The sequence below is a fragment of the Buteo buteo genome, chromosome 1, assembly GCF_964188355.1.
Source record: "Buteo buteo chromosome 1, bButBut1.hap1.1, whole genome shotgun sequence".
Taxonomy (NCBI): Eukaryota; Metazoa; Chordata; class Aves; order Accipitriformes; family Accipitridae; genus Buteo; species Buteo buteo.
Window position 1 is genome coordinate 28,681,301 of NC_134171.1, and position 24,527 is coordinate 28,705,827.

General features: G+C 36.2%; 1 protein-coding gene across 1 annotated transcript in view; it reads right to left on the bottom strand.

Moving 5' to 3' along the window:
* The window catches only part of GABRA2 (gamma-aminobutyric acid type A receptor subunit alpha2), a 57,218-nt gene that overhangs the window by 866 nt on the left and 31,825 nt on the right, over positions 1-24,527 (bottom strand). Inside the window, exons 4-8 of the mRNA XM_075041366.1 lie at positions 18,187-18,407; positions 15,778-15,860; positions 12,696-12,839; positions 11,761-11,913; positions 3,469-3,671 (exon numbers count right to left, since the gene is read on the bottom strand). Coding sequence (XP_074897467.1) covers positions 3,469-3,671; positions 11,761-11,913; positions 12,696-12,839; positions 15,778-15,860; positions 18,187-18,407 — 804 coding nt within the window. The remainder of the gene's footprint in view (positions 1-3,468; positions 3,672-11,760; positions 11,914-12,695; positions 12,840-15,777; positions 15,861-18,186; positions 18,408-24,527) is intronic.

A 24,527-nucleotide genomic window follows, 5' to 3' on the forward strand; every position in this document is an offset into this window, starting at 1 on the left:
GAGAAACATGTGTGTGTTTACATGTATATATGCATAGACACACACACAGAGGTCAGAAAGAGACTGCAATAAGAGAAAGAAATACTCCAGACTGGTACTTGGAGAAGTGAGCTGAGAACTAGCCCAAGAACTATTTCTGTTTTTCAGAAATTATTGTTCAAAAAATGCGTAACAGTAATGAAAATGGGGAATAGAACCTAAAAAGTAAGAGAAGATAAGAAAAATGGGATGGAATGACAAAAATGTAATGAAGTTCAGCAAAGGGAAATTTAAGTCCTGCACCCGGAGAGGAATAACCCCATCCACCAGTACAGGCTGGGGCTAAAATGGGCTGGAAAGCCACTTTGCAGAAAAAGCCCAGGGGGTCCTGGTGGACGCCAAGTTGAATGTGGCCTCATAGCAATGAAGGCCAACAGCCTCCTGGGCTGCATTACTAAGAGTGTTGCCAGCAGGCCAAGGGAGGTGATCGTTCCCCTCGACTCAGCCCTGGTGAGACACATCCAGAGTGCTGGATCCAGTTCTGGGCTCCCCAGTTCAAGAGAAACATGGACATAATGGAGCGAGTCCAGCAAAGGACCACAAAGATGATTTAAGGCTTGAAGTGTCTGCAATATGAAAAGCTGAGAGAGCTGGGACTGTTCAGCCTGGAGAAGAGAAGGTGCTGGGGGGATCTTACTAATGTATATAAATGTTTGGTGGGAGAGAGTAAGACCAGACCAGACTCTTCTCAGTGATATCCGGCAGAAGGACAAGAGGCAATGGGCACAAATTGAAATAGAGATTATTCCACTTAAATGTACAAAAACCCTTGTTTTACTGTGAGCGTGACTGAGCACTGGAAGAGGTTGCCCAGAGAGGTTGTGGAGTCTCCATCCTTGGAGATATTAAAAAGCCATCTGGACATGAACCCCAGCAACCATCCCTAGCTGACCCTGCTTGGAGTAGAGACAAGTTAAATTTGATGATCTCCAGAGGTCCCTTCCAACCTCAGTAATTCTGTGTTTTTACACGATTGTGTATGTTTTCAAATGGCTAAAGTTCAGCCAATAGCAGTCCAATGGAGAGGCTATGTCTATAGATAGATACAGGGATGTATAGGTAATGAGTTTTTAGACATATATATATAGGTACACAGACTAGCTCTGCAGTAAGACTGTAATGGTACAGATTGATTCACAGTTTTGCAGCAATCCCAAACTAAGGAACTTCTAATAACCTACAGGAAAGAATAGAAGGATTCAAGTTGCTCAGGAAGCAAGGGTCTCCATATATAATTTAGAAGCATGCAAATATCAGATTCAGTCCATCTCTTCCACAAAATACAGAATTAAACAGATGAAGAAACAGTTAACTTCTGGCTCATATAAGAAATCATCAGCTGTTGGTTTGATTTGATTTTTATTCTAATGGAAGTGGCACAAGTGAGGGCATTCTCATGACATTTCTTATATAGGTGCATTCCAATTTTTTACTTCCACTGGGAGGCATCTACCCAATTTCCAATTTTGGTTTTAAATTAGCTCCAATTCAATATTTATCAGGGCCATCTACAAATCCTGCTAAGATCTTTGTGGTTATATGTTGTGCCCCAAATACCTTGTCTCAGGAGATGGTGTCACATAAAAAGAAACTCTGGGATTGGGTGGGAACTCAGCATTGTTCCTTATTGACTGCAGTATGAAAAAGGGCTGATCAAATATGCAGCTTGTCCCTGCACCTGCTTTCCTGTGAGACAAATTCCATGCTGACAGCACTGAAGATGGGAATTTCCATATAACATGAACACACATGACTGTCACTGAGGAAACATATTTCACTTTATTTGGTGAAGGGTAAGCCTGGCTTTAGGTGCACAGATGCATTCAGCAAAAATAAGAGCAAATTACCAAAACAGATTACGAGTTGAACACTCTGATCTATAAATCCTTCCTTTCAGACAGACTTAGTGTGTTTTTAAAAGGTATCTGTAATATCATTAACGAGACCTGCATAATAAAAATGAACCATATTTTTGTATGAGAAACTATGAATAAGTTAGAAGTTTAGCTTTTTGTTAAGTCAGTTTGAAGAAAATAGAGAACTAGACACGTGAATAGTATATAAATCTTAAAATAGAATGGCTGATTTTGTCATTCCTAGGGAAGGAATACTACCTAGCTGTTAAACAGCTGCCCCACCTAAGATCATGAGACAACACTGTTTCATTAATTTAAAGGAACAGCCAAAGGATGACTGGAGAGTTTGTAAGGGCTCCCTACGTTATTACAATGCCAGGGCAATGTACCAGTCTGAAAAGCTTCACTCATGACATGCTGATAAACTTGTAGTGATTCGGTATCTTCCTCTAGCATGAGGGAACAGATCCTGAAGCTATGGATGGTTTATGCCCTTCCAGAAGCCACAAGGAATTATAAGCAATGTACTCATTTCCTCTAGTTCTCCTTTACCATTAACTGAAAATGCTTCTTTATGCATTGTGCTTTATGCATTCAAAGTGCTGAGAAACCATCAGTTAATTAAACTTTGCTTCACATCTACTATAATCATCTAGAAAGCCAATAATATTCTATCCTATTTTAAGGAGAACCACAGAAATCAGAGTATCCTTTGTCAGAAGAAATCCTTTTCCATTGGTAGAATCAGGGACTGGGATAGGACAAAATTATATAATATAGTAAGTCAGTCAAAACAAGAAGTCAGCTTTAACATTTGTTCTGTGTTATTAAAATTATAAACTGTAAAGCTTGACACAAATTTAGGCGTATCACCAGTTCATTTTGTTCACCAAATACTAAATTCTATCAGGTTAAAATTTCTTTATGCTATCACACCTACACTACTATTAATACCAGAAAATTAAGGCACGACTGTTTCTGCGCATTCAGAGCACCAATACATTATAGGTGAAAAAGTACTCAGAATTTTGTACAGCTGCTATTTAAATTAGTTTAAAAATTAATGTCTACATATCATTAGGGATAAGTTTCAAAATACTCTAAATGTTCAAAACCTCTAGATTTTATTAATAGTTTTCACATATAGGGGAATTCCGTTGTTTTTCTGATCCTTAGTAATTAGGAAAATTAGTATACATTTTATCTTTCTCTAGTCTTTTTTTATTTCCAATTCAATTGGATTATATAATAAAAAACTGATCAACCAATATAATCTGGATTAAATTTTCTGAATAACCAATAAACAGTTGTATCCGAGGAGTCAAAAAACAAGTCAGACCGCTCCCAGCATAAAAAAACAATGTGCTTTATAACTAAATCTGGATTATTGAGACCAAGTGAGATTAGCTACATCAGGACAGATATATTTTTGTTCAGAAGAGAAAATACATCTACATTCTTTTGATTTGAAGCATCACATATTATTTTTTATATAGCCAATTTTATCAAAATAATATATTACAGCTGGTTTAGTGCAATTGACTGGAAATAGGGCTATTTCCTTAGGACTTACCTTATCATTCACTACACTTTTTCCATCCCAGGCCCATCCTCGTTTTGTGAAATAATTTACAGTTGCAAATTCAATTAATGCAGAGAATACAAACGCATAACAAACGGCAATAAACCAATCCATAGCTGTTGCATATGCTACTTTGGGGAGCGAATTTCGAGCACTGATGCTCAGTGTTGTCATTGTCAACACAGTTGTTACTCCTGCAAGGGGACAAAAAACCAGAATATCAACAATTTTACTTGGATTTTGATTGTTAACAAAAATACAAACCAAAAATTATTACAGTATGTTTGTGAAACACAATGAAAATTTGCTTATCTAAGTTGGTGACAAACTGCCAGAACCATATTAGAGCCTGCATCTGCAGTTTCCCTTGAAGTATTTTAGCTCAATTTTGTTGTCTAAACTCTTTTTCAATCAGCTGAAGATTTTACTTACAAGTGATAGATAATTTTTTTTTTTATTTTTTTTTTTTTTTTTAGCTATCAGGACAGGTAAGGGACAAAATTAATAATTCCTTAATGGAATCATAATATTTTGCAGCATTACAGTAATAATGATTAATATGTTAATGTTTGGTGGCTGGCTTCACTGCAGTGGCTGCAGGTCTGGCACCCATCTTTACTGACAGTACCACACAAATTGACCTTTGCTATTAGAAATAATGAATTTTTTTATTTTTTTTTTTTTTTTTTTTGGCCAGTAGCTGTCTCACTAACCATCTGGTGACATAGTTGAAGACATAAACAGGTTAAGTTTTCATTCAGGTAACATAGATTTCTTCTAGAACAGCATATTGACTTGAAATGCCAGATTATTATAACTGTGTATTATGTATCATAAAACAAGACTTCATGATCTGGGAAGATTGTTCTTTCACTGTGGCAGTTATTAAAAGCATTTTACAGTACTTTGTACATCATGAAGACCCAGTAGGAAGCCAGGAATTATACTCCAAAAAATCAGAAAAAAGAAACGGGAGAAAAGGAAGAGAAGAACAATTTTCTGAATCAGTTTTAGCAAGCAGAAATCCACAGCCACAAATGCAGTCTCCATTCCTTAAGTAAATCAGTTTTCCCACCTCAGGCTGAATCACACTTAGACAAACTGAACTACTCCCTTTGTGGCACACCATTAAATACTTCACCAGAATGAAAAGCAACGCAAAGTGATATACTTAGCACAGATCAGCAAACCTACACTCCATTATGACAGGCAAAGGAGATGCCATGGAAGAAATATTAGTAACAGCATATCACAGCTTCAACAACTACACACTCATAAAATTGCTGTAAGAGGATGCTCAAGAGAAAGTAGGCACTCTCCCTAAACCAGATCCTCCACTGTCAGTAATCTGTCCCTTGGGTTCTGCAGGACTGACCTAGCTCAGATTTTCCTTCTGCTACAAGAGAAGCATTTTTAACCGCTGTGTGAGAGGGAAGAGAGGCAGCAATTACACCTACTCAGACCTCTTCAGGCTTTGCAATTTCCATCCCTCCTGTAAAGAATCTCCACCTCTGAGGGTGCTACACAGGATGACAGAGCAAAGCTAAGTGGACTCAGCCTCAGCACTACTCTCCCTTGATGCACTTCCAAATGCCTGTGCAGCAGGGAAAACAAGGCACAGAAATATCCTCCTGAGTCACACAGTATCCAGGCACCATAGCAAATACAATTCTCTAGTTGCTATTTTTCAGCCTCCATAAATTGAAGAAGTGGATTTGGTCTGGAATCAGCTGTGACAGTATTGGGATCTACTAGCCTATACAATGAACAGGAAGCAGCTATCATATGATATTGTATGAAAATGTGTAGACAATATATTTCGTAAAGAACTTACTCTCTCATAACACTTACACAACATATGGCTTAATTATTTTCAGCACCTCAGGGAAACGGCAGTCTATCATACATATAAAATTATCACATGCAAATTTTAACACCAGTCCTGAGCTGCAGAGAAATCATTTTAATTATACAGAAGTATCAGTAAAGTGATTGTTTCTCAGAGATAAGGTGACCTTATCCACATGTAAATATACACAGTTGCTAAGGTACTGTTCTGCTTAAGTCCTACTTTTTAGAATAAACTAATCTTCTGGAAGCCCCATTGGCTTCTTCAGAAATCTAATTTAAGATTAACTGCTGACCTTTTCTAGTCTCAATTAAAACATCATGAATTTACATCCTGTATCTTGCTACCAGTTGACAACTTCTCTAAAATGTTCAGCAAGCCACACCACTTTGTGACCCAAATGCTAATCAAACAGCACATTGTCAGACAATTGCCAATGCACTTTTATTTATCCCTTCACTCTATAAATTCAGTGATGTTCAAGCTACCACAGTCATTTAACCTGAATTGAGTGGGAAAAAATTGGACAGAAAATTTAATCTGTGATACCTGTCAGTTTGAGAATTTCTAGTATTTTTATACTTGCTATTCTTCAGACAAAAGATAGATGATTTTGCACATTATAGTTAATTTGAAAAATCAGTATTATCAAGTCTTCTTTACAAAAAAGGACTGAATGAAAATAACCTGACTCCTTGTTACTGCTAAACCTGAGAGGACTGCAAAATTATTAATGTGGAGGAATATGGTCAACCTGTAAAACAAAACACATTTATTTCTCAAAGATTTACCTTAAAACCCATACACGGACCAGATGAAAAACATTCCTCATTGCATTATCTCATTCATAACACTAGTGAACTAAAATTGGTATAAAAATCAGTGACTAGATTGTCTCCCTACAATGAGGTAGTCAAAATATTAGAGGAAAACAATCTTCTCTCCTAAATCATGTACCACTCTGAAGAGCCTAAATAATTTAAGAGGCTACGTAAAGACTGCATGATATCTCACTATGATGTAGAAAGACCACAGTTTATATACAGGTCAAGAACTATCTTCTATAGCCCAGCACCCAGCAGATGTGGCACTGAACGGGTGCCAGAAGGACATGGACAGGTATCATCTTGTAAGCAATCATAAGCAGTCATCAGTTTGTCTTTAAAAAGGATCCAAAAAATAAACTGTTGGCATTTCCATTCTCCAAAGAGGACCAAGCATTTTATACTTGACAGTAAATATACCTCTACATCATTACAACTTTTTTTCTTAGCATCGCATGCCTATAAAAGCTAAATATCTTCTTTCACTACAGGTTTATCCATTCAGGCCAAGACTGGAGCCATTTGACTGCCTAGGATTTTTTTTATGGTGCTGTTTTTGAAACAGCATCTGCTCACTGAAGAGAGGATATCCATCTCTAGGGCTGTAAATTCAACACTTTTCACTGGCACTAAACTTATATATGTGGAAAATACCAGCTCTGTCATATTTTGGATTCCATAACAGATGGATACCATTCAAGATGTGTTTAATTAGACAGCCAACTTTGGGCAAACAATTTCTGTCACTCAACAGTATAGAGCACTGCCACGCAACAGCCGAAGAGGTAAACTGAAAAAAACAGAAATGCCTAGCTAAAACCATACAGCGGAAATTGGAAGAGCAAGTACATAAATATTAGTTAAAATCTGTCATGACAACTAGCTTATGCCCACATTTGTGTGCAAAAGTCAGGCCACTCCTTGACAGGGACAAGTTCTTTTGGACCCTAATTTCACTCTTGTGTATCAACTGATTTTTCTAATCTGAACAGATTTTAGTCAACTAAGTCATGTCCTAGCCTTCTTGTGTTAGAATGTGTACATCTCCTTTGCAAATGGAAGTAAAAGGCCCAATTAATGAGTTACCAAAGGACATTTCTGTAACAAAAGAGCTACTTCAGTTTTGCAAATAATTTGTACAAAATGCTTAAAATGTGTTCCATTTCTTATAATGTCATGCTACTCCCCCCACAATTTTATCTTTTCATCACAGCACTTCGCAAAGATACAAAAAATGGTTGAAGAACATATCACAAAAGAATTGATCTATTACTTTTTTTATTAGGGAGCTAATTCCATTGCTCTATTATTTCACTTTTTCTTTTTTCTAAACAATAATTGCAAATTAGGTAATTAGATCACTCAACCTGGTCCAAAAGCTGAATAGATTTATAAATACAAATAAAGAAAGCATAAAGAAAAGACTGTTGTGCCTTTCACAGAGATACAGATTACTACTTCATTTTTTCATGCCAAGAGTAAACAGTTGGAGGTCTAAAGAAAAGCTTAAAAGTTCTGGAGACACTGTAATTTTAAAGTATTATAGCATAACATTTGGCTACACACCATGCTGTTTCTTCTTTACTTATGAAATGAGTATATATTACCTGAGAATACAAGACAAAAGGAGCATACATTGATTCTGCTTAGATACTGGGAGGTAAGTCTGAACAACCATTGAGAGAAAGATTGTAGAAAATAGCTCAAGTGCTGTGTCTACCCTTTTTACTAAAAGAATAACACAAAAGGCCAGAAGCCTTTTTAAATAGCATGGGAGGCCAAGGACCATAACATAGTCTATTTCCAGAAAAGTTACATCCAGTCAGTCAGTTAAGCTACATATACATATAATGAAGGCGGTGCTCATGTTGCTTCCCTGTACAAATATTGAGCAATGAAACAGAGCTCCCCATCCATCGACAGCCAGGCTAATTCCCAAAGCTGAACGGCAAGTGTTATTTACCCCAGCTCCAGTAAAAGTTGCATGTCATTATGCCACTGTTGGAACATGAGCTAGTGTCTTGGCACACCACTGTGCTGAGAAGAGATATTAGTTTGCAGCCAGCTCAGTCTCTAACTAAGGGCTACACTTTTCCCAGTAGGCTTGCCCAGTGCCTACCACTAGAGTGCTATGCCTACAGCTAGCAGAAATTCTCAATTAAGAAATTATAGACTGAAAGTTGTGAGTGGTGGGATATCACAAAAGGTAATCTGCAGCATGTAAAAGGAGAAGTAAATACAGACAGCTGAGATTTTTTTCAACAAAATGGGAGAAGGTACCTTGTATATTCAGAATTGTTCAAAAGGAAGGGTCTACATTATTCAATTCCCATTTAAAAATAACCAGAGGACAGATCTGAACTCTCTTGGGTTCCCCTTCCTGTAGTTGCACAATAAAATAGTCTGCCTATTTCAGGTCTAAATGGCTTTTTACTTCAAAATGTACTTTAATTAACATAGGTTCAGAAAAGATAAACCAAGAACAAGCAAAACACAGGTACAGGAATGCAGCGTAATACAATGATCACAGAGAACAGAGTCCTGACAAAAGAACATAGCTATGTGAATTTAAAATTCCGCATCTTGGACAAAGTACTAAAAAACATGACAACTACTAATTTTTGTTCTTGCCTGCTTCGGGTATCAAAGAATATGTATCTAACTACATTCATTTTAACATTCTCATTCCTATCCTGTGTGAGTTAAAACACACAGATAACTGTAGCATGAAGAAAACTAATTTCTGATTTTTCTGTCACCTGCATCTAATGCTGCTATTCAAATATATGTGATGCTTCTAAATGTTATGACCCATTAAAAATGAAGCGAGAATTCAATAAGCTGCACAAGATTAGTTTTGCTAATATTGTTGACACTAAATGCGTAACAATAAACACATTACTAAATGAAACAGATTGTAATCTTGCACTAAATGAAGGCATTATGAACCAGGCTTATTCTCTTTCGTTAAAAATGCAATCAAATGCTTTTCAAATTCATCTGCTAGAGAAAACACATTCAAGACTTATTTAATTAATGATGATAAAACTTTCTTCTTCCAATAATTTAAAGCAAAGTTGAAACAATATAACATTAGGCCGTAATTCATGTGGGATAGCTTAGGTCAACAATATTAAATAGATGCCATAAAGGAAAGGGATTAAAGAGCTCAACTAAAAAGAAGCCTCATTATACCAAGCCCTTAATGTTAACCTAGAACTTGAAACTACGTTGCAAGAGAATAGAAAGGGGGAAGAAAAGTAACTTCTTTCAAACATGAAATAATAAATGCTAACTGGTGCTTTGAATAACTGGGAGTTATCTTTCTTTGAAAGGAAAGTAGTTAGCCCTTTCCAGGAGTTTGTAGCTCTCAAGAAGGTACTTGAAATAAAATCCTCACTGATTCTGAAAAACACTTTATCAAAACTAATACTTTCTACTTAATCATATTTTAATATTGATATATTTATTATGCCATGCAAAGATGAACATCTAGCAAGTGACTACGCCATATAAAAACTAAAAATTAAGTATGATCAATAAAAATGTAAAGCAAAACCTCCTGCAATTTTTATATTCCATGCTGGAAGTAGCTTGTTTTAAACCACGACATTAACTTAGCTGTAGTATGGGCTTCATGTGTCACTGGGTGGAGTCTACCAGTAAGTACCACCCAAGTGAGACCTTGAGTGTATCTGCCCAGCTCTAACTGTCAAGATTAATTCCGTAGGAGCCAGAAAACAGTAAGAAGCAATAGATGAACTTTGTTATGAAACTGACTAACTTCACATTTTTGTAACACATGCAGGCAGAAGACCAGAGGGTATCAGAAATCCCAGTGACAACCACTTCCAGTAGGTATGGAGAAAGACTGGGAGATTCGCCTGGGGCTGCTGACATCCAACCCAATGCAGAAGGCTAAGCCTGAGGTGCAACTGCTGCATGCAGGGGCTAGGCTGCTCCATGAGGCAGAGCCTGAACATGTCTTCTTCCCCTGGGTTCAGGGTGCCCATCTAAGATGGCCTGGAGGGGATGGAGCCCTGAGTGGTCCATGAGGTGCATGTCTGTGTGGCAGAAATAAAATACTATCATAGAAATTGCTATCTCCTCGATATACTCACTGTGCTTAGTAAACAGATTTCAGATTTTATGTCACTGGGTGGTGGTGTTCTGCTCTTGCAGCCATCCTACCCCGTTCCCTCAAGACATCCTGAAACAGGACACTGCTCATTATCCGTATATGCTAAACCCCCAGGAGAGTAAAGCAGCAGGCTGCCATGCAGATATTACTTATTTCAAAAAAAAACATAAATTAAACAATAAACTAAATCAAGAACAAGAAAGAGGTATGCACAAATGGACACAACATTCCAGGAAAATTATCCTAGTGCCTTGTTACTGATGTAGTACCTTGTTACCAATGACACAATAACAGAAAGTGCATTTTAGGAAGAGAAGATGTAAGACTTTTTTTTTGACAAACCAGTTACGCTGTCCTAAATGTATATGAGGGGGTACAGAAAAGGGCAAAGACAGACATATAGAAGGATTTGACAGTGTACTTGCAAGGCTGGAAAACAGGAATGTGCATTTCGATAAGCAGAAATGGATAAATTCATACAAGATTTTGAAGAAAGAAAAAAAAATATCTCCCTGATAACTGCCTGGGAAAACATGGTAGAATTCTGGTCCCATTAAAACCACTGACCCATTTCATCTGACTTCAATAAGGCTCATATTCGAACCTGCAATTTTCATGATGTTTTGCGTGGCATTTTCTCTACCAGGAGAGACAGTAAGTGCTTTGTTGTGCATCATACTTAATATGCATTTGAGTTTGGCCTATTTTTTGAAGAGTGCATTGTGTTTACTGATGACTAATCACGCAATTTTATGCAGCATTTCTGATGGCTGATTCCACACAGACATTACTTTCATTTTGTTGTGCTAGTCTGTTTTTCTTTAAAAGCAAACAAATTAAAAGTACTTTAAGTTATGCAAATAAGAATGACATTTGTTACTTTGCTTTAATAAAGAGAGCAAAACCTTATTGTAAGAGAAACACCATTATTTTGCACTGCTGAAGCTGTTTGCTGCCTTATAATACATTCCAATATGAATTAGTGAGAAAGTTTTGCCCAGACCCCCAGAATAATTTCTTTCAAAGAACCGGAGCTTGCAAAGTTTAACACATTCAAATAATTCAACAAATTCAAATTTAATTTGCTTAATTTACTAATATATTTAGAAACGTGCTCATCTACCAAGTACCAAAATATTTGGATAATATCAAGGTAAGACATTTCAGAAAATAATCTAAAACTACTTTTTAAATAGAAACATTATAATCTTTTCCATTCTGTGAAAATTTTTCCTTTTAAGAGAAGCAAGGATATATGGACAGTTCTTTCCTATGTGCTAGTTTCCAAAAACTTTGGGATTCTCAGGAGATCTGTAAGCTGCACTAAAAGCTGTTTGGACTAGAAATAGTATCACATTCTACAAACATGATAACTTGAATGAAAAAGGCCTTTACCAAGCAGACTTCAGAAATGCTTCCTAACAGCTTCAGCTGTTGCAAACAAAGCTAATGCTACTCAGTATACTCACCGAAGACTGTCCTGGCAGGTACAGATTCTCTGTTCAGCCAGAATGACACTTGAGAGAGAATGACAGTCATGATACAAGGGAGGTAAGTTTGAATGACAAAATAACCAATTTTTCTCTTCAAGTGAAAATGAGCCGTCATTACTGTATATTCGCCTAGGTGCCACAAACAAACAAAGTACAATGAAAGAAAAGGTTATCATCTTAAGAAAATCCATTTCTTTGGTAAAAGAAAGTTTGACACATTTATGTGAACCAAATGTGCTAGGGTTAAATTGCATAGACCATATTTTGTAGTCAAAAGCATCCAAGAAAGTTTTTTGAGTACAACTACATCTTATTCCCACTGAACTCCAGTAAAGACCAGTGTTCAGGAACTTACAGGAACTCTTGTATGCCCTGACAAGAATTTCAGTTCCGCACATAAGCAACCCTCTGCGTTCACATGAAGGCACCCTGAGAACTTAATCTACCATCAGAAGGCAATCATGAGGGTCCATCACAGCCTGGCACACATAGGAACACAGTCTAGAGTCTGGTAGACTAATCCAGTTTTTAATGCCAAAAACATGATAGAAGGAAAAAATGGTTGAAACCTGCATGCTTCACCATTTAGTAGACAAAAACTGTCATTTACCATATGAAATTAAATCATTATCCCAGTCTTGGGTTACAAACATTAGGATTCAAGACTGAGCTCCAGATAGCATTAAAAAACAGTCACTGGGGACAAGTCCACCTCTGCAATCACCAGTAACTTATTAACTTGAAAGAATCAGTAAAGCGCTGCTATGCACTACTAGTACCATACATTAATTGACTATGCCTAATCTCTCACATTTTGCAGCAGTTTTTTTCAGTAGCCTAACACCACCAGCAATGCTTATGGTCTTCATAGCCGAGTGAGTGCCCTTTTCTTCAAAATAGCTTTTACTAACCTGTACTTGATTTAACTGTCTCTTTCCCAATTGTTTGGCCTAAAAGATCATACTGATTCAATCTTGAGCCATCTGGTGCCACCTGCACAGAATCTGAAGCATTGTAAGTCCAAATGTATGTCACTTCTGAAGTTGTGTATGCATCTGTGGGAAATAAGATAAAGTATTTTGTCAGCAATTTAAATGAAACAGCTTCCATCAAAACTCATAGAATTAGAAGAGCTACTTATTTTTCAAAAAAAAAAAAACCCAAAAAACTTAAAATGATACAGTAAAAAATATGTTTGGCCATTTAAAATAGCTTTACTATAGCGTAAATGCCTATTGCAGCATGGGAACAGGGCACTTATTTGTGATCTTATTAACCACAATTTATTGCTTTTTAATTACAACCAACTTCTCTTCTACACTGTTAAAAAACTTGTCAGAGATTAGATATTATATGTATCCTAAAACTTATGGTAAGCCAGATGAAAAGAACAACAATTTGCAAGATTTAGGAGACACAACATTTTTGAAAATTCATTCCTATATTGTTCTGACTTTCCATTGTCCCCACTTTTGACTTTGGGAGTGCATCATCACAAGCATTTTGTTACTAGCTTAAATTCATACCTAAAAATGGGAAGCCAGGTTCAGTGGCAATGCCCTTAACAAACTTGCAGTGGCTCTGTGCCTTGCCCAGTGTACCCTCTTAAATTTCACTCATTGGCATTTTTTTTGTGGGACACGCTGACATTAAGCAGGCTGCTCTCTCAGTGCATTCATGATCAAATATACATTTAGCCTAGGGTCTGTCAAAATAAACTAGAACAAAAGCAAATCAACACTGTATTTTAAATAGCATTAATGCCTCTCCAGTAAGAAAGAAAGAAAAAAATTGAGTATGTCCTGCAAGTTTTTGCAGTCTAATACTCTACTAACAAATGGAGTATGAAAAGAAAAGGGTAAACCACTGATGGGAGAAATCATATGTTCATTTTGATTGACTGAAACAAGTACATTTTAAGTCTTATACCATAACTGTAGTGAAGTGAAAAAGAAAATCAACATTCTTCCTTCGGCTGCAAACATCTCCACTTGAGAAATCTCTGGAGGCCCAGAAAGAAGCTTCTTCATGCAACTAGCCATAAATTGCATGACTAACAAAATCTAGCAGGTGGGTAGCATGTAGAGATTTTTAACACTTCTCTTCTATCTTTCTAGCTTCCCACAAGAAGACCTCTGCTTTAATGCAAACCAGCAGTATTGCCAATTGCTGATTTGTCCCCACCCTCCCCGCTGTTGGCTAGACTTTTTGATAAGGATAAAGAAAGGCAATCTATTAAGCTACAGCTTCTCCAATACATTCAGTTTGGCTTTGCTCTTATGTATAAAAAAGACCCTGAGACATTCATACAGGCCAATGATCCTCCTAGCAATGTAAGATTAGTGGCATACGAAGAGCTGTGACAAATATATACCACTGGCAGACTTGCCTCAGCTAAACCAAAGTCCTCAGGATTCCTGCTTATTTTCACCTCTATTCATCATTCAAATTCTAGAATATAAGCTGAAAAATGCACAGTAGTCTAGAAATGAGTTCTGAGTAAAGAAATAAAATAAGCGTGAAGCGATTCAAAATGAACAGGAGTCCCCTGGATGTGCCAACAGGCTAGAGCACAGGTGCCTATGGGGGAAATGGAAGGCAGCTTTTCTAAAATCACATTGCTCACAGTTTGAATTCTCCTTTTTACTAGAAAATCAGAAACCACGGGCAAAGAACAAAGAACAAATTAGCAAGCAAGAAAAACCCCAATAAACGGAGGAAAAAATAAAAAGAAACTGTTCACACAAAGTCTAATATACCTAGTCAGAAGGGTTTCTGACTTAGGAATGCAAATGAAGTCATACTATAAAGTAGCCTCCTGGCCTAAGTATCAGCTTCATTATTACGTGTTTTTTTCAGGTTTTTTGAGGCTATGTATGAGTCTTTTTTCCTCCTACACCTTATAAATCAAACATACATTGCTGTGTACATATATATATTTATTCTTAGTCAGTAGTTGATATTGGTTAACATCTCTGGTGTTAGTTAAGCTATATTATGTATTATAAATATAATATTTTGGGGGCAAAAAAGGCTACATGATACAATTATTAATTCTATGATCTTTTATCTCCATAGGTAAGATTTCCCTCTAGTGTGGAAACATCATCAGAAACACAGGCTTGGTTTAGTTTTCTCCAAACTCCAAGGAAAAGGATATGTCAGGATTATGGGGAGAGTGTGCACGGTGCTCTGACAATGTTCATCTGTTTCATGATGTCCTTTGTGGCAGCGTATCACCTGGTTTGTAATGGCTGCAATTAATGTAAAATCAGTCAGAATTTAAAGGTATTAACTGGTTTCCTCAAAAAAACATTCCCTTTCCTGGGCCCAGCAGAGAACACAGGCTGCAGCCAAAGAAAAAAAGAAAACCTTTTAGTGTACAAAATCCAGGAAATATATATAATGTGATCCTAATTCACGAAGAAGAAGAAGAAAGGCTGTAATATAGGTAAATGAAGTTATCCTGCTGTTAAAATAATACTAGTGAGATCAAAGTCCACCTGTCTATAACACGCAGATGCGCTAATGAGCGAAATTTTTTATCACGAGAAGCCACTTGTTGTTGCCTTCATTGACTAAGAATGTAAAAACAAATATCATTAACAATAAAGAGAAAATAAATGTTTCATAAATGAAAACAAACATTCTTTGAAGTCTTTAATCTGCTCTTCATTAATACTACACAGGCTACATGCACCCAGGTCTGCATTCATCGGTGTGGATTGCACTCTGGAATAAAAGTAGCTCAGTGCAGTGCTGAATTAGGTGCATAGCATTTATTGTTAACTGGAGTCAAGAAAGCTTTAAAATACATTAGAAGATGCAACAGTGAATAGAGAAAAGAGATTTCAATGTGTCGGGTTACACATTTTTTAGAAAGTACCGTCTTGTGTTTTAAACCTCTCATCTAACAACTTACTGAAACAAAGTCATGCTGAGCAATGTTAGATATTCACTAACCAAAGGCTATATTTCTCTTTATATACTTACAGCTGCCAAATTTCAGTGGGCATGAGTGAGCATCCATAGGGAAGTCCTCCAAGTGCATTGGACATTCGGCTTGGACTGTAAGCCTAAAAGGCAAAAGACCGCTATGGATTTAAGTCAGTTAGCAGGACAAGAAAATCAATTCCACAGAAATGAACAGAGTTCATGCTGATTTAGGAGATGAAACTGAAATGTTATATTAAACTAATTAAAATTTAAATCAGCTCTTGCTTCTTCCCTTTTATGTGTTCCTTTGGAAGGCATTGACTTATCACATCAAAAACCTAAAAGAGCTGACCTCAAAACTGTGAGCAAAGGCCATTTAAATGAAAATATAAATTATGTAACTGCAGGTTGTTAAGAACACTCATTTTCTTCTCATAATGTTCTGAGGTACATGTGTGATTATATGACTCTCAAAGGCTCATTACAAAAGCACATAAAATACAGTTAATTTGCCAAAGGACTGTGCTCCATAGTTTTCTGAATATTTTTTTTTTTTTACAGTTTGAATGGAAGACGTAGAAAAAAAACATTTGTGTTCTTTCAAAAGATTGCTGCTACTCCTTCTCCATGTTACTTGTGATTATTTGTATTTATGTATAAGCATGACAGTATATTAACAATGCATTCACTTTTGCTCATTTTGTGAAAAAATCCCACCAATATCCCAGTATCAAATATGAGGATTAATATGATAAAAAATAATTTTAAACAGTTTGAAGAAACTTTTTGACAGACTTTTCTTTCCCATTATTTTTAATTAAAAAAAAAACCAAACAAAAAACAAACACAGCTCTGTTTCTCCTTCCTATTCTGTAATTCTCCTCTGGGTAGAGATTTTTTGTCTGGATGTCTTTGTTCCTCTTCAACCAGCTTCAAACATCAGCTACATTCTCTTGTACTCCCAGTGGTTCATAGTCACTGTATTCCCCACTATGTTCTCCCACTCTTCCACACAAAAATATTCAATATTTCTATTCCCACACTCCCCAGGAAAGTTTTTCTGAAGTCAAGGGGCAGAGAGAGAGGAGTCACCAAACAGCTGAAGGCAAAGGAAAGACCTGCAGAAGCCTCTGATATAAATCACAGTATCATTTTAAACAGACAGAGATAAACATGGCTGTTTAAAATCTAGACAATGAACAACAGTTTACACATTAATTTTATACCCTCAGAACCAACATACTTAAAGTCATGAAAATGCTTAGTTAATTCTAGCTGACATGACCCATCTTACGTTCTTTAAAAAAATCCTTCATAATGGTTTCAAACAGTATTTCTTATTATTTATAGCATATGATTATAATATCTTCTGCAGGGAGAGAATTTCAGTCAGTTTATACAAATACAACTTCAAATATATTCAAAAATACTCAATTTATTTCCAGCAAACTTTTCTCAACCTCTCCAACCACCACACCATTCAATATTATTAGCAGTCTACCCATCAACACTCAATACTCTAAGGGTTTGGGTGTTGTATAGTAAATCAGGCTTAAGGGATGCTGGCATGGCTGCATGGAAAAAATTGCACATTTGCTTTAGAGCTCACATTTTCTATCTTACTTAGGTTGGGGATTTTAAGTCTACATTCACAAACGCAATTTATTAAATATCCTCAAAGAAAAAAGGAACTAAATCAAGAGTTTCTGGAAATTTGGATAAAAAAATTCCAAAAAACTCATATAGGTAACATTATTGCAAAAAGAGCAATCAAAGAAGAAATCAGTCTTAAAAAAAGTGCTGCTTATGCCTGTACATGATACTTATAATTTTTCATAAATTATTTTCTAAGCAAATTTAATACATTTTACCAGCTAAATGTTTCTCTTAGCTGCTAATCATCCACAGGATGCAAAAATTAAAAAGCTAAGTAAAATACTGTAATTAGATATAAAGAAAGTTATTACAGAGTAAGACATATTTTCCCTGTAGTTCTTGCTGGAAAGAATTTGAGGCCTTATTTCTTCTTCTTCTTTATTTTTTGTTGCCACTGATCTTAATATATTTGCTTAAGGGCTCACATGGTCAGTACAATCGCTGCAGTAACAGGCAAAAGTCATATACTATTTTAATTGTTCTAAGATGGAGTTGGTAAATTTTGAGTATTCTTAATAATTCTTACACACTGCTTCCCATTTGAAGGTCTCAAAGCACTTTATGCAGGTGGTCAGTATCTTTTGTTACATTATAGAGGTATGAAAACTGAGGAAGAAGTAGGAAAACTGATCTAACTCATAATCACCCAACAGACTTGTAACAGAACTGGAAACAAGACCTACGTTTTCCTAGCTTTCTTACCGCTGGGAGAGAAATGAAACAAAGGAGAGTCCTCCTGGAAACATATTTAATTGTTATTTGGAAAAGTACCTGAAAATAGCTTGAGTAGAGACAGATGAAAAGACTTACCTCATGGTGTACAAGAGAGTCCCATCATCTTGGATTCGTAGAAGCTTGTTTGGCATTGTCATGTTATGAGCCACTGACTTCTTCCCGTTGTGAAAAAATGTATCTGGGGTCCAGATTTTGCTGGCCATTAAGTTGTTCAATCGAAGAATGTTCATTGGGCCCTTAAACTTTAATCTCTCATCCTTCCATCTCTGACGGAAGAAAACATCTATTGTGTATTCCTGCAATGGAATAAAGATATGCTTTTTTTTGACACAATGAAACATTCATCTGTTTTTTGAGGGCCAAAACAGAAAAGCTCTGGTTGCAAAAATTCTCTTGGTAAAATTGTCAAGGGAGAACAAACATCACATAAAATTGTATAACACTGAGAATAATAAACAGGAAGTCAATTTATTAAGGGTATGACATTCTTCTTCATGACCGTTAGCTGTTGTTTGTATATCAAACCCTTCCAATATTTAGATTTCTGTACCTGATACACATAGTATGTGTGACAAGGGTAATTTCAATAAACACAGCTATTTTATGTTAAGAAGTAAGAAAAAAATACACAAAAGGATATTAAATAGTTCCTGCAGCAGATGCACCTGAAGGAGAGTAACCCAGCATTTCAAGAGCACGGAGAATGGCTGAAACTGAAAGGAAGGAAACGAGGCCACCCATAAAGGGTACAATATATCCAGGCAGACTGGCATAAGGAAGATTTATTTTTCCAAAGAGGAAAGTAAGGCTCTGTAGTGGTATGGATTTTATTAACAAAAGTACATAGGCAGGGAACAATAGCTGATGATTAACAGGTGACACACACTGCCTGCTGAGCTTTGATGCCTAGTCTTGGGAAGGAAGTACACTCTGGAGAAAATGATGCAAGAAAAAACAGACTGATGACCTAGACCAGATGCCTGTGTCACTCAGCGCTGGGTATCCCATCTGCTGGGTTTTGTTGCTGTTCTAAACAAACAAACAAAAAAGATACTGATTAAACATTGATAATGTAAATTCATCAACTAACTTCAAATTGGATCTGTAAATGGATTTAGTGGTTTGCTACCGTCAGCACAGCATGTAAATTGGAAATGGAAGAGCTTTAAAACTTTGTTGGAAGCAAACTATATTCTGTGTATTGGCAAATGCTATCTTGGTGCAACTTCAGCTTTATTGGACAGGTGCAAAATGGACCCATGATTTCAAAATACTAGTATGTTACAACAGTCTGTACTATTGCAACTACTCTGCAAATGCTACAGTTTATGTAAACCATTTTCGAGTAAATTATCTTTGAATGGACAAGTCCTGATAAAATTCAACCAGTATAAAATATTCAAGTGACTTCTATGTAAAAGTGATTTCAAGGAACTTAGCCCCCATCACTTTCTGCTAGCTCCATTGTGGGCTGATTAAAAAGGCTTAAGTTTTTTCTCAGTCAATCATAAGGCGGTACAAAAGGAGTGCTGAGTAGACAGGGAGAAACGACAGCCCTTTTCAGCTCCTTTTGTCTGAGACAAGGAGCTGTGAGGACCTTTTCCAGGTCAGGGCCAGAGGCTAAGACAAGCATGTGGAATAAAGGAAAGAGAATTCTGTTACCTGAAGGAGCATGGCAGGGGCAGGAGAGAAAGCAGTCATTAGGAACTGTGTCAGGTGCTTGGGGAGATCTTTTTGGAACGATGTAATAGGATACTTATAAACTAACCTGACAAAAACCACAGGTGCAATTTTTAGCTATATCAGGAGGTCTTACATTACTACAATACAATTTTGTCATTTTTCTAATTAAAATTATTGTTACTCCACCAAATATTAAATAAAACTAACAAAACAGTACACTGATAATTAATTTGCTTGGGTTTCTTTAACACCAGTTGCTATTTTCTCTAATAATATGTTAGTAAATATCTCTGTGAAATACAGAATTATGCACTTCTAAAACATGTATTTCTTTGACATTATACCTAATCTTTTACTGTCTCTCGTCACTGCCAGATACACTGCTTCGTGACAAGTAATCTGCCCATTTCTCTGTGATAGATCACATTCAATTATCCTGTTTTATTTGCTGATGTAATGTTGTTTTATTTGCTAAATATTGTGTGACTTAAAATCCCATTTACAAATTCCAAGTTATCTATCAGTTCCGTTGTAGACCACGGTAAGTCACAAAACACATAAAATCACAGAGGATCAGGAGCAGCAGGAACAGTGTGCTTGAAGCAGGGGGAATATATGAAATCTGGCAAGAAATACCAGGTAATTCAAGGGAAACAACTGCCCTAAAAGCATCCTTGTGATTTCTGTCTGAGGGGCTTTGCCAATAAATCATTGCTATGTATAAGATTGATGTTTCAGGTATAAGGAAGTGGAAAGAGCCTGAGGGATTAAGACTTTGAAATCCCGCTGAAATTCAGCAGAAGTGACTGGTAAGTCCTACAGGTTCCTTTGACAAATATCCCTGCACATAAATGATTAGAATATAAATCTTAAGTTTTTGTAATGTTTCCATCAATAGAGAATTTCAAAGGTCCTGCTGCTTCACTGTCTTCCAACATATAAAAAAAGAATTACATGAAAGATGATAAAATAGAAAAAAAAGCAGACATGAAATGCCACCAAATCAAAACAGCAACATTTCAAAAAAACCACATCTGATGCATGGCAACTGCTTAGGAAGTGGAATAAGCAGGATAGAATCTGAGCTGCAGCCTTGAAAGATCCCACCAATAAATCTCTGACTGATCCACAGGTAATTCTAATCTCTCCATCCAATCCATGCTGGAAATCTTTATTTGCAGAACATACCATTTAGAAGATGGAAACAGGGAATAAACCAAGGTTTGGTGTGAATGATCATGAACACCTTCTCCTTCCATTTACCACAACAGTAATAAAATCTATCATAGTTCTTAAATAACTTATGTTTCTATACCTCAGTGCATTTTTCAAAGGAAGTATTGGGATCTCAATTTTGTTTGAACAGAAACCAAGGCACAGAGATGAAATTAACTTGTCCCGGTCCATTTACAGAGTGATTATGAAAAGCAAAATACAATCCATGCCTTTTGCACTCCAGTGCTATATTCACTGATCCCATGTTCCCTCCTGAGCCAAATCTATTCTACTTACGATGAATATCCCTTCATATTCATATAATATGAAGATTACCATACAAAACAAATGAAAAAAGAGGAAACTATTAAAGTATTTTGAATATAATCAATGCAATAAAAAGCCAGCATTTATCAAAAGATGCTACATAAAGATTTTGTAACTATTTCCTCTTCCATATATGTATCACTTTGTGGTAAATGCTGTGTAATGTTTACTTTCTAAGCAAGACTAACATTCTGTTAGAAGTGCAAACCTGGACTCTAGAAAAAAAGACTCAAATTAATATCTGATAGTCGTTTCATACACTCTGCAGATATTCTCCTTATGAAAAAACCTGTGCTGTCTTTAGACATTATCAAACCACTCTCCACTATATAGTGCAGTATCTCCACAAAATCACAAGAGCATACTTCCTGGACTACAAAGGACTCCTGTGATAATTTCTAGACAAGGAAATGCTTCCTCCTGATTTGTGTCACAGCTGGGCTCTAACACAGTACAATTAAACATAATCTTTCAAATATGTATTATACCAGCTTACATGAAATTTTAGGTACAGATGATGAGATTCTTACCACAGTGTTAAGAAGCACTTGAGCCTCTGCCAGTTCAATGTTCAGAAGAATAAAACGGTGAAGGAATTTCATTCTTCTTTTAATATGCAGTTGTTGTGCATAACCGTATGCACAGAAGAAAATACATTAGTATCTCTGGGAGAAGCTTTAACTGACCTGAGTATAAGCAATCCCTCCTCACTACATGGCAGTCTTCTTTTTTGCTAGGCCAGATTTGTATGGGAAAAGTTCAAACAACAAAAAATGTACTCTCATCCTCTCAGCTAATGGTTGGCAGATTTTGGAAGTCTTTGCATCTGGATTAAAGATGGAAGTGTTCCAAACCTTTCAAAAATTGTGAGTGTCCATTAGCAAGCAGCATTGTCATGGAGCAGACTGAACATTGTATTAATCCGTCTCTGGAACACAGCATTTTGTTTACTGAATAGTTCAGGCCAGAGTTCCTCATTCCCTACTTGTAAAGATTCTTCTCAGTCAATTCTCTAAAGAAAGTTTGGCTTTTTCTTGACCACTGTTAAAGCCATTAACGGACACACATATACAAGCATGAAAGCAAATTTAAAATACTGTAAAATATAAAACTTCAAAAAAGCAAATACAAAAATTAAAAATAAGGAAAGGGAAAAAGGCACACATACCTTTTTATTGATTCCTTAAAGACAGTCAGAAATACTGTGGTTGATATATTGACAAGGTAAACACCTAAGATTCAGGGACCTGTATCTCACCTACCTAATATAGGAGCTTCATATTAATATTTATTTTTCCATTACTATAACTTCTTAATTTTAGTTCTTAAAAAGCACATTCTTGGTGTCCTATCTACCTTAAGGCAATGTGTAATTTTTCTTTCAGTTTAGCTTAAAAACATTAACAATATTAGTATGCAACTAGTACTGTTGAATACTAACATGGCTGGTATGCAACTAAGTATCAAAACCACTTCCATGAAAACCAAGGAGTTTTAGACAGGAGACTCAAAAAAATGTGATTATTCAAAGCAAAATAATCTTCCCAGTATATGCATTCTTGCTATAGTCTGATATTTGTGGGCTTGATAAGTGCAAGTTTGTGATGGAACTTCTGCAAATTAATTTACCAAACTTCCTCACTAAGCATTTGGATCTAGTTTTTTAGTGAATGCTGAAATTAGCTTTACAGTGGGAGGCTCAAATTGTAAGTTTGTTGTCTTGGTCATTTCATTCTCTGTGGGATAGATTTGTGCATGGTGCAAATGGCATACACAAGGGCTAACACACTACAACAGTCTGCAAAACCCCATAGTTCTTGAAGTACGCTGTTGTATGGCTTGGCTTTACCTAGGCCTGTCTACCAGACTGGACAATGTTTCTACCATCTCCATCTCACTTTCTACTTATCTCTCTCTTAAAAAAAAAAAAAATTAAAAAAAAAATTGTCCAACAGTATCAGTATTGAAAAGAGTTCAGGATGCAATTCTCCTCTCCCCCAAAACCCTTCAACGGTCCAATCACAAACAGTGACTACTCACACTCTGTAAGAGTACTTCACTAGCTGTCTATCTAACATCAAATCTCACTGCACAGATGTATAAACTGAGTCCATTTGTTCTTTTCCAAAACTTACCTTCTGATGTGTACAAAACACAGAACATAGAAGGAAATAGCAGATGGCCAGAAATTCCTTTCAGGTCTTTGGGAGGTGCAGATCTTATACACCCATGAATAGAATTCTTGAAAATATTCTGAATAAACTCCCTTATGAAGGAGAGTTGTGGTCTGAAACTACACTATTGGTTATTTATTATGAAAATCCTTAACAGCCCTGTTAAAAACTTAAACACTATCCCATCACTGCATTTCAAAGGAACATGTACTCATTTTTAAATACTTTTAAATAAAAAGTAATGTCTGCCAGAAATATATGACCTTTAGTACTATAAAGAACATGTGGTATATTCCTAGGGAATTGTAGTATGATTCTCCTCTATTTGAAGAACTCATTTCAAGCCTTTTATTTCTGCTTCGTCTGCCATCTTCAGTCATTTTTGTCTAAGCATTTAATCTAAACATGAAGTATTTGAAAAAAATCTGGAAAAAATGTGTTTAACCAGTTTGAATGATAGTGTCTAGGGAAGAGAATGTCTTCCTATTCATACCCATTTATGAAAAGGATCTTCGCTGAATGATTTTCTCTCTCTTTCTTTCCATAGAACTGATGTAGAATGAACTCTGAGTCTAAAAAAAGCACTGAGAAGGGATAAGAGAGGAATGTGAAAGATACGAATAGGGATTACTTAGAAAAGAGACTACAGAATATTATTCATGCTGCTGTTACTGAAAATACAAACACTTCTTGTTACCTTTTTTATTCAGACATGGAGAAAGAACAACCCTGAAACACAATGGGTGCCTGGTGCCAGGGACAGGAATCCAAACAAGAGGTACACCGAGAGCTAATGTCAGCGAAGGGCTTGGACACAGACTCTGACAAATCAATCTCCAATATTGATCCACTTGGCTTGATGCTGCACAGGTGAACAAGCCTTCCCAACAGAATAAAAGGACAGAAATTCTGCAAGAGATCATGTGAGATACCCTCCTCAAAATTTCAGCCCATGGATTTAACTTGCAAAGGCAATGACCTGAGCCTATAATAAAAGGGAATACAGCAATCAATTTA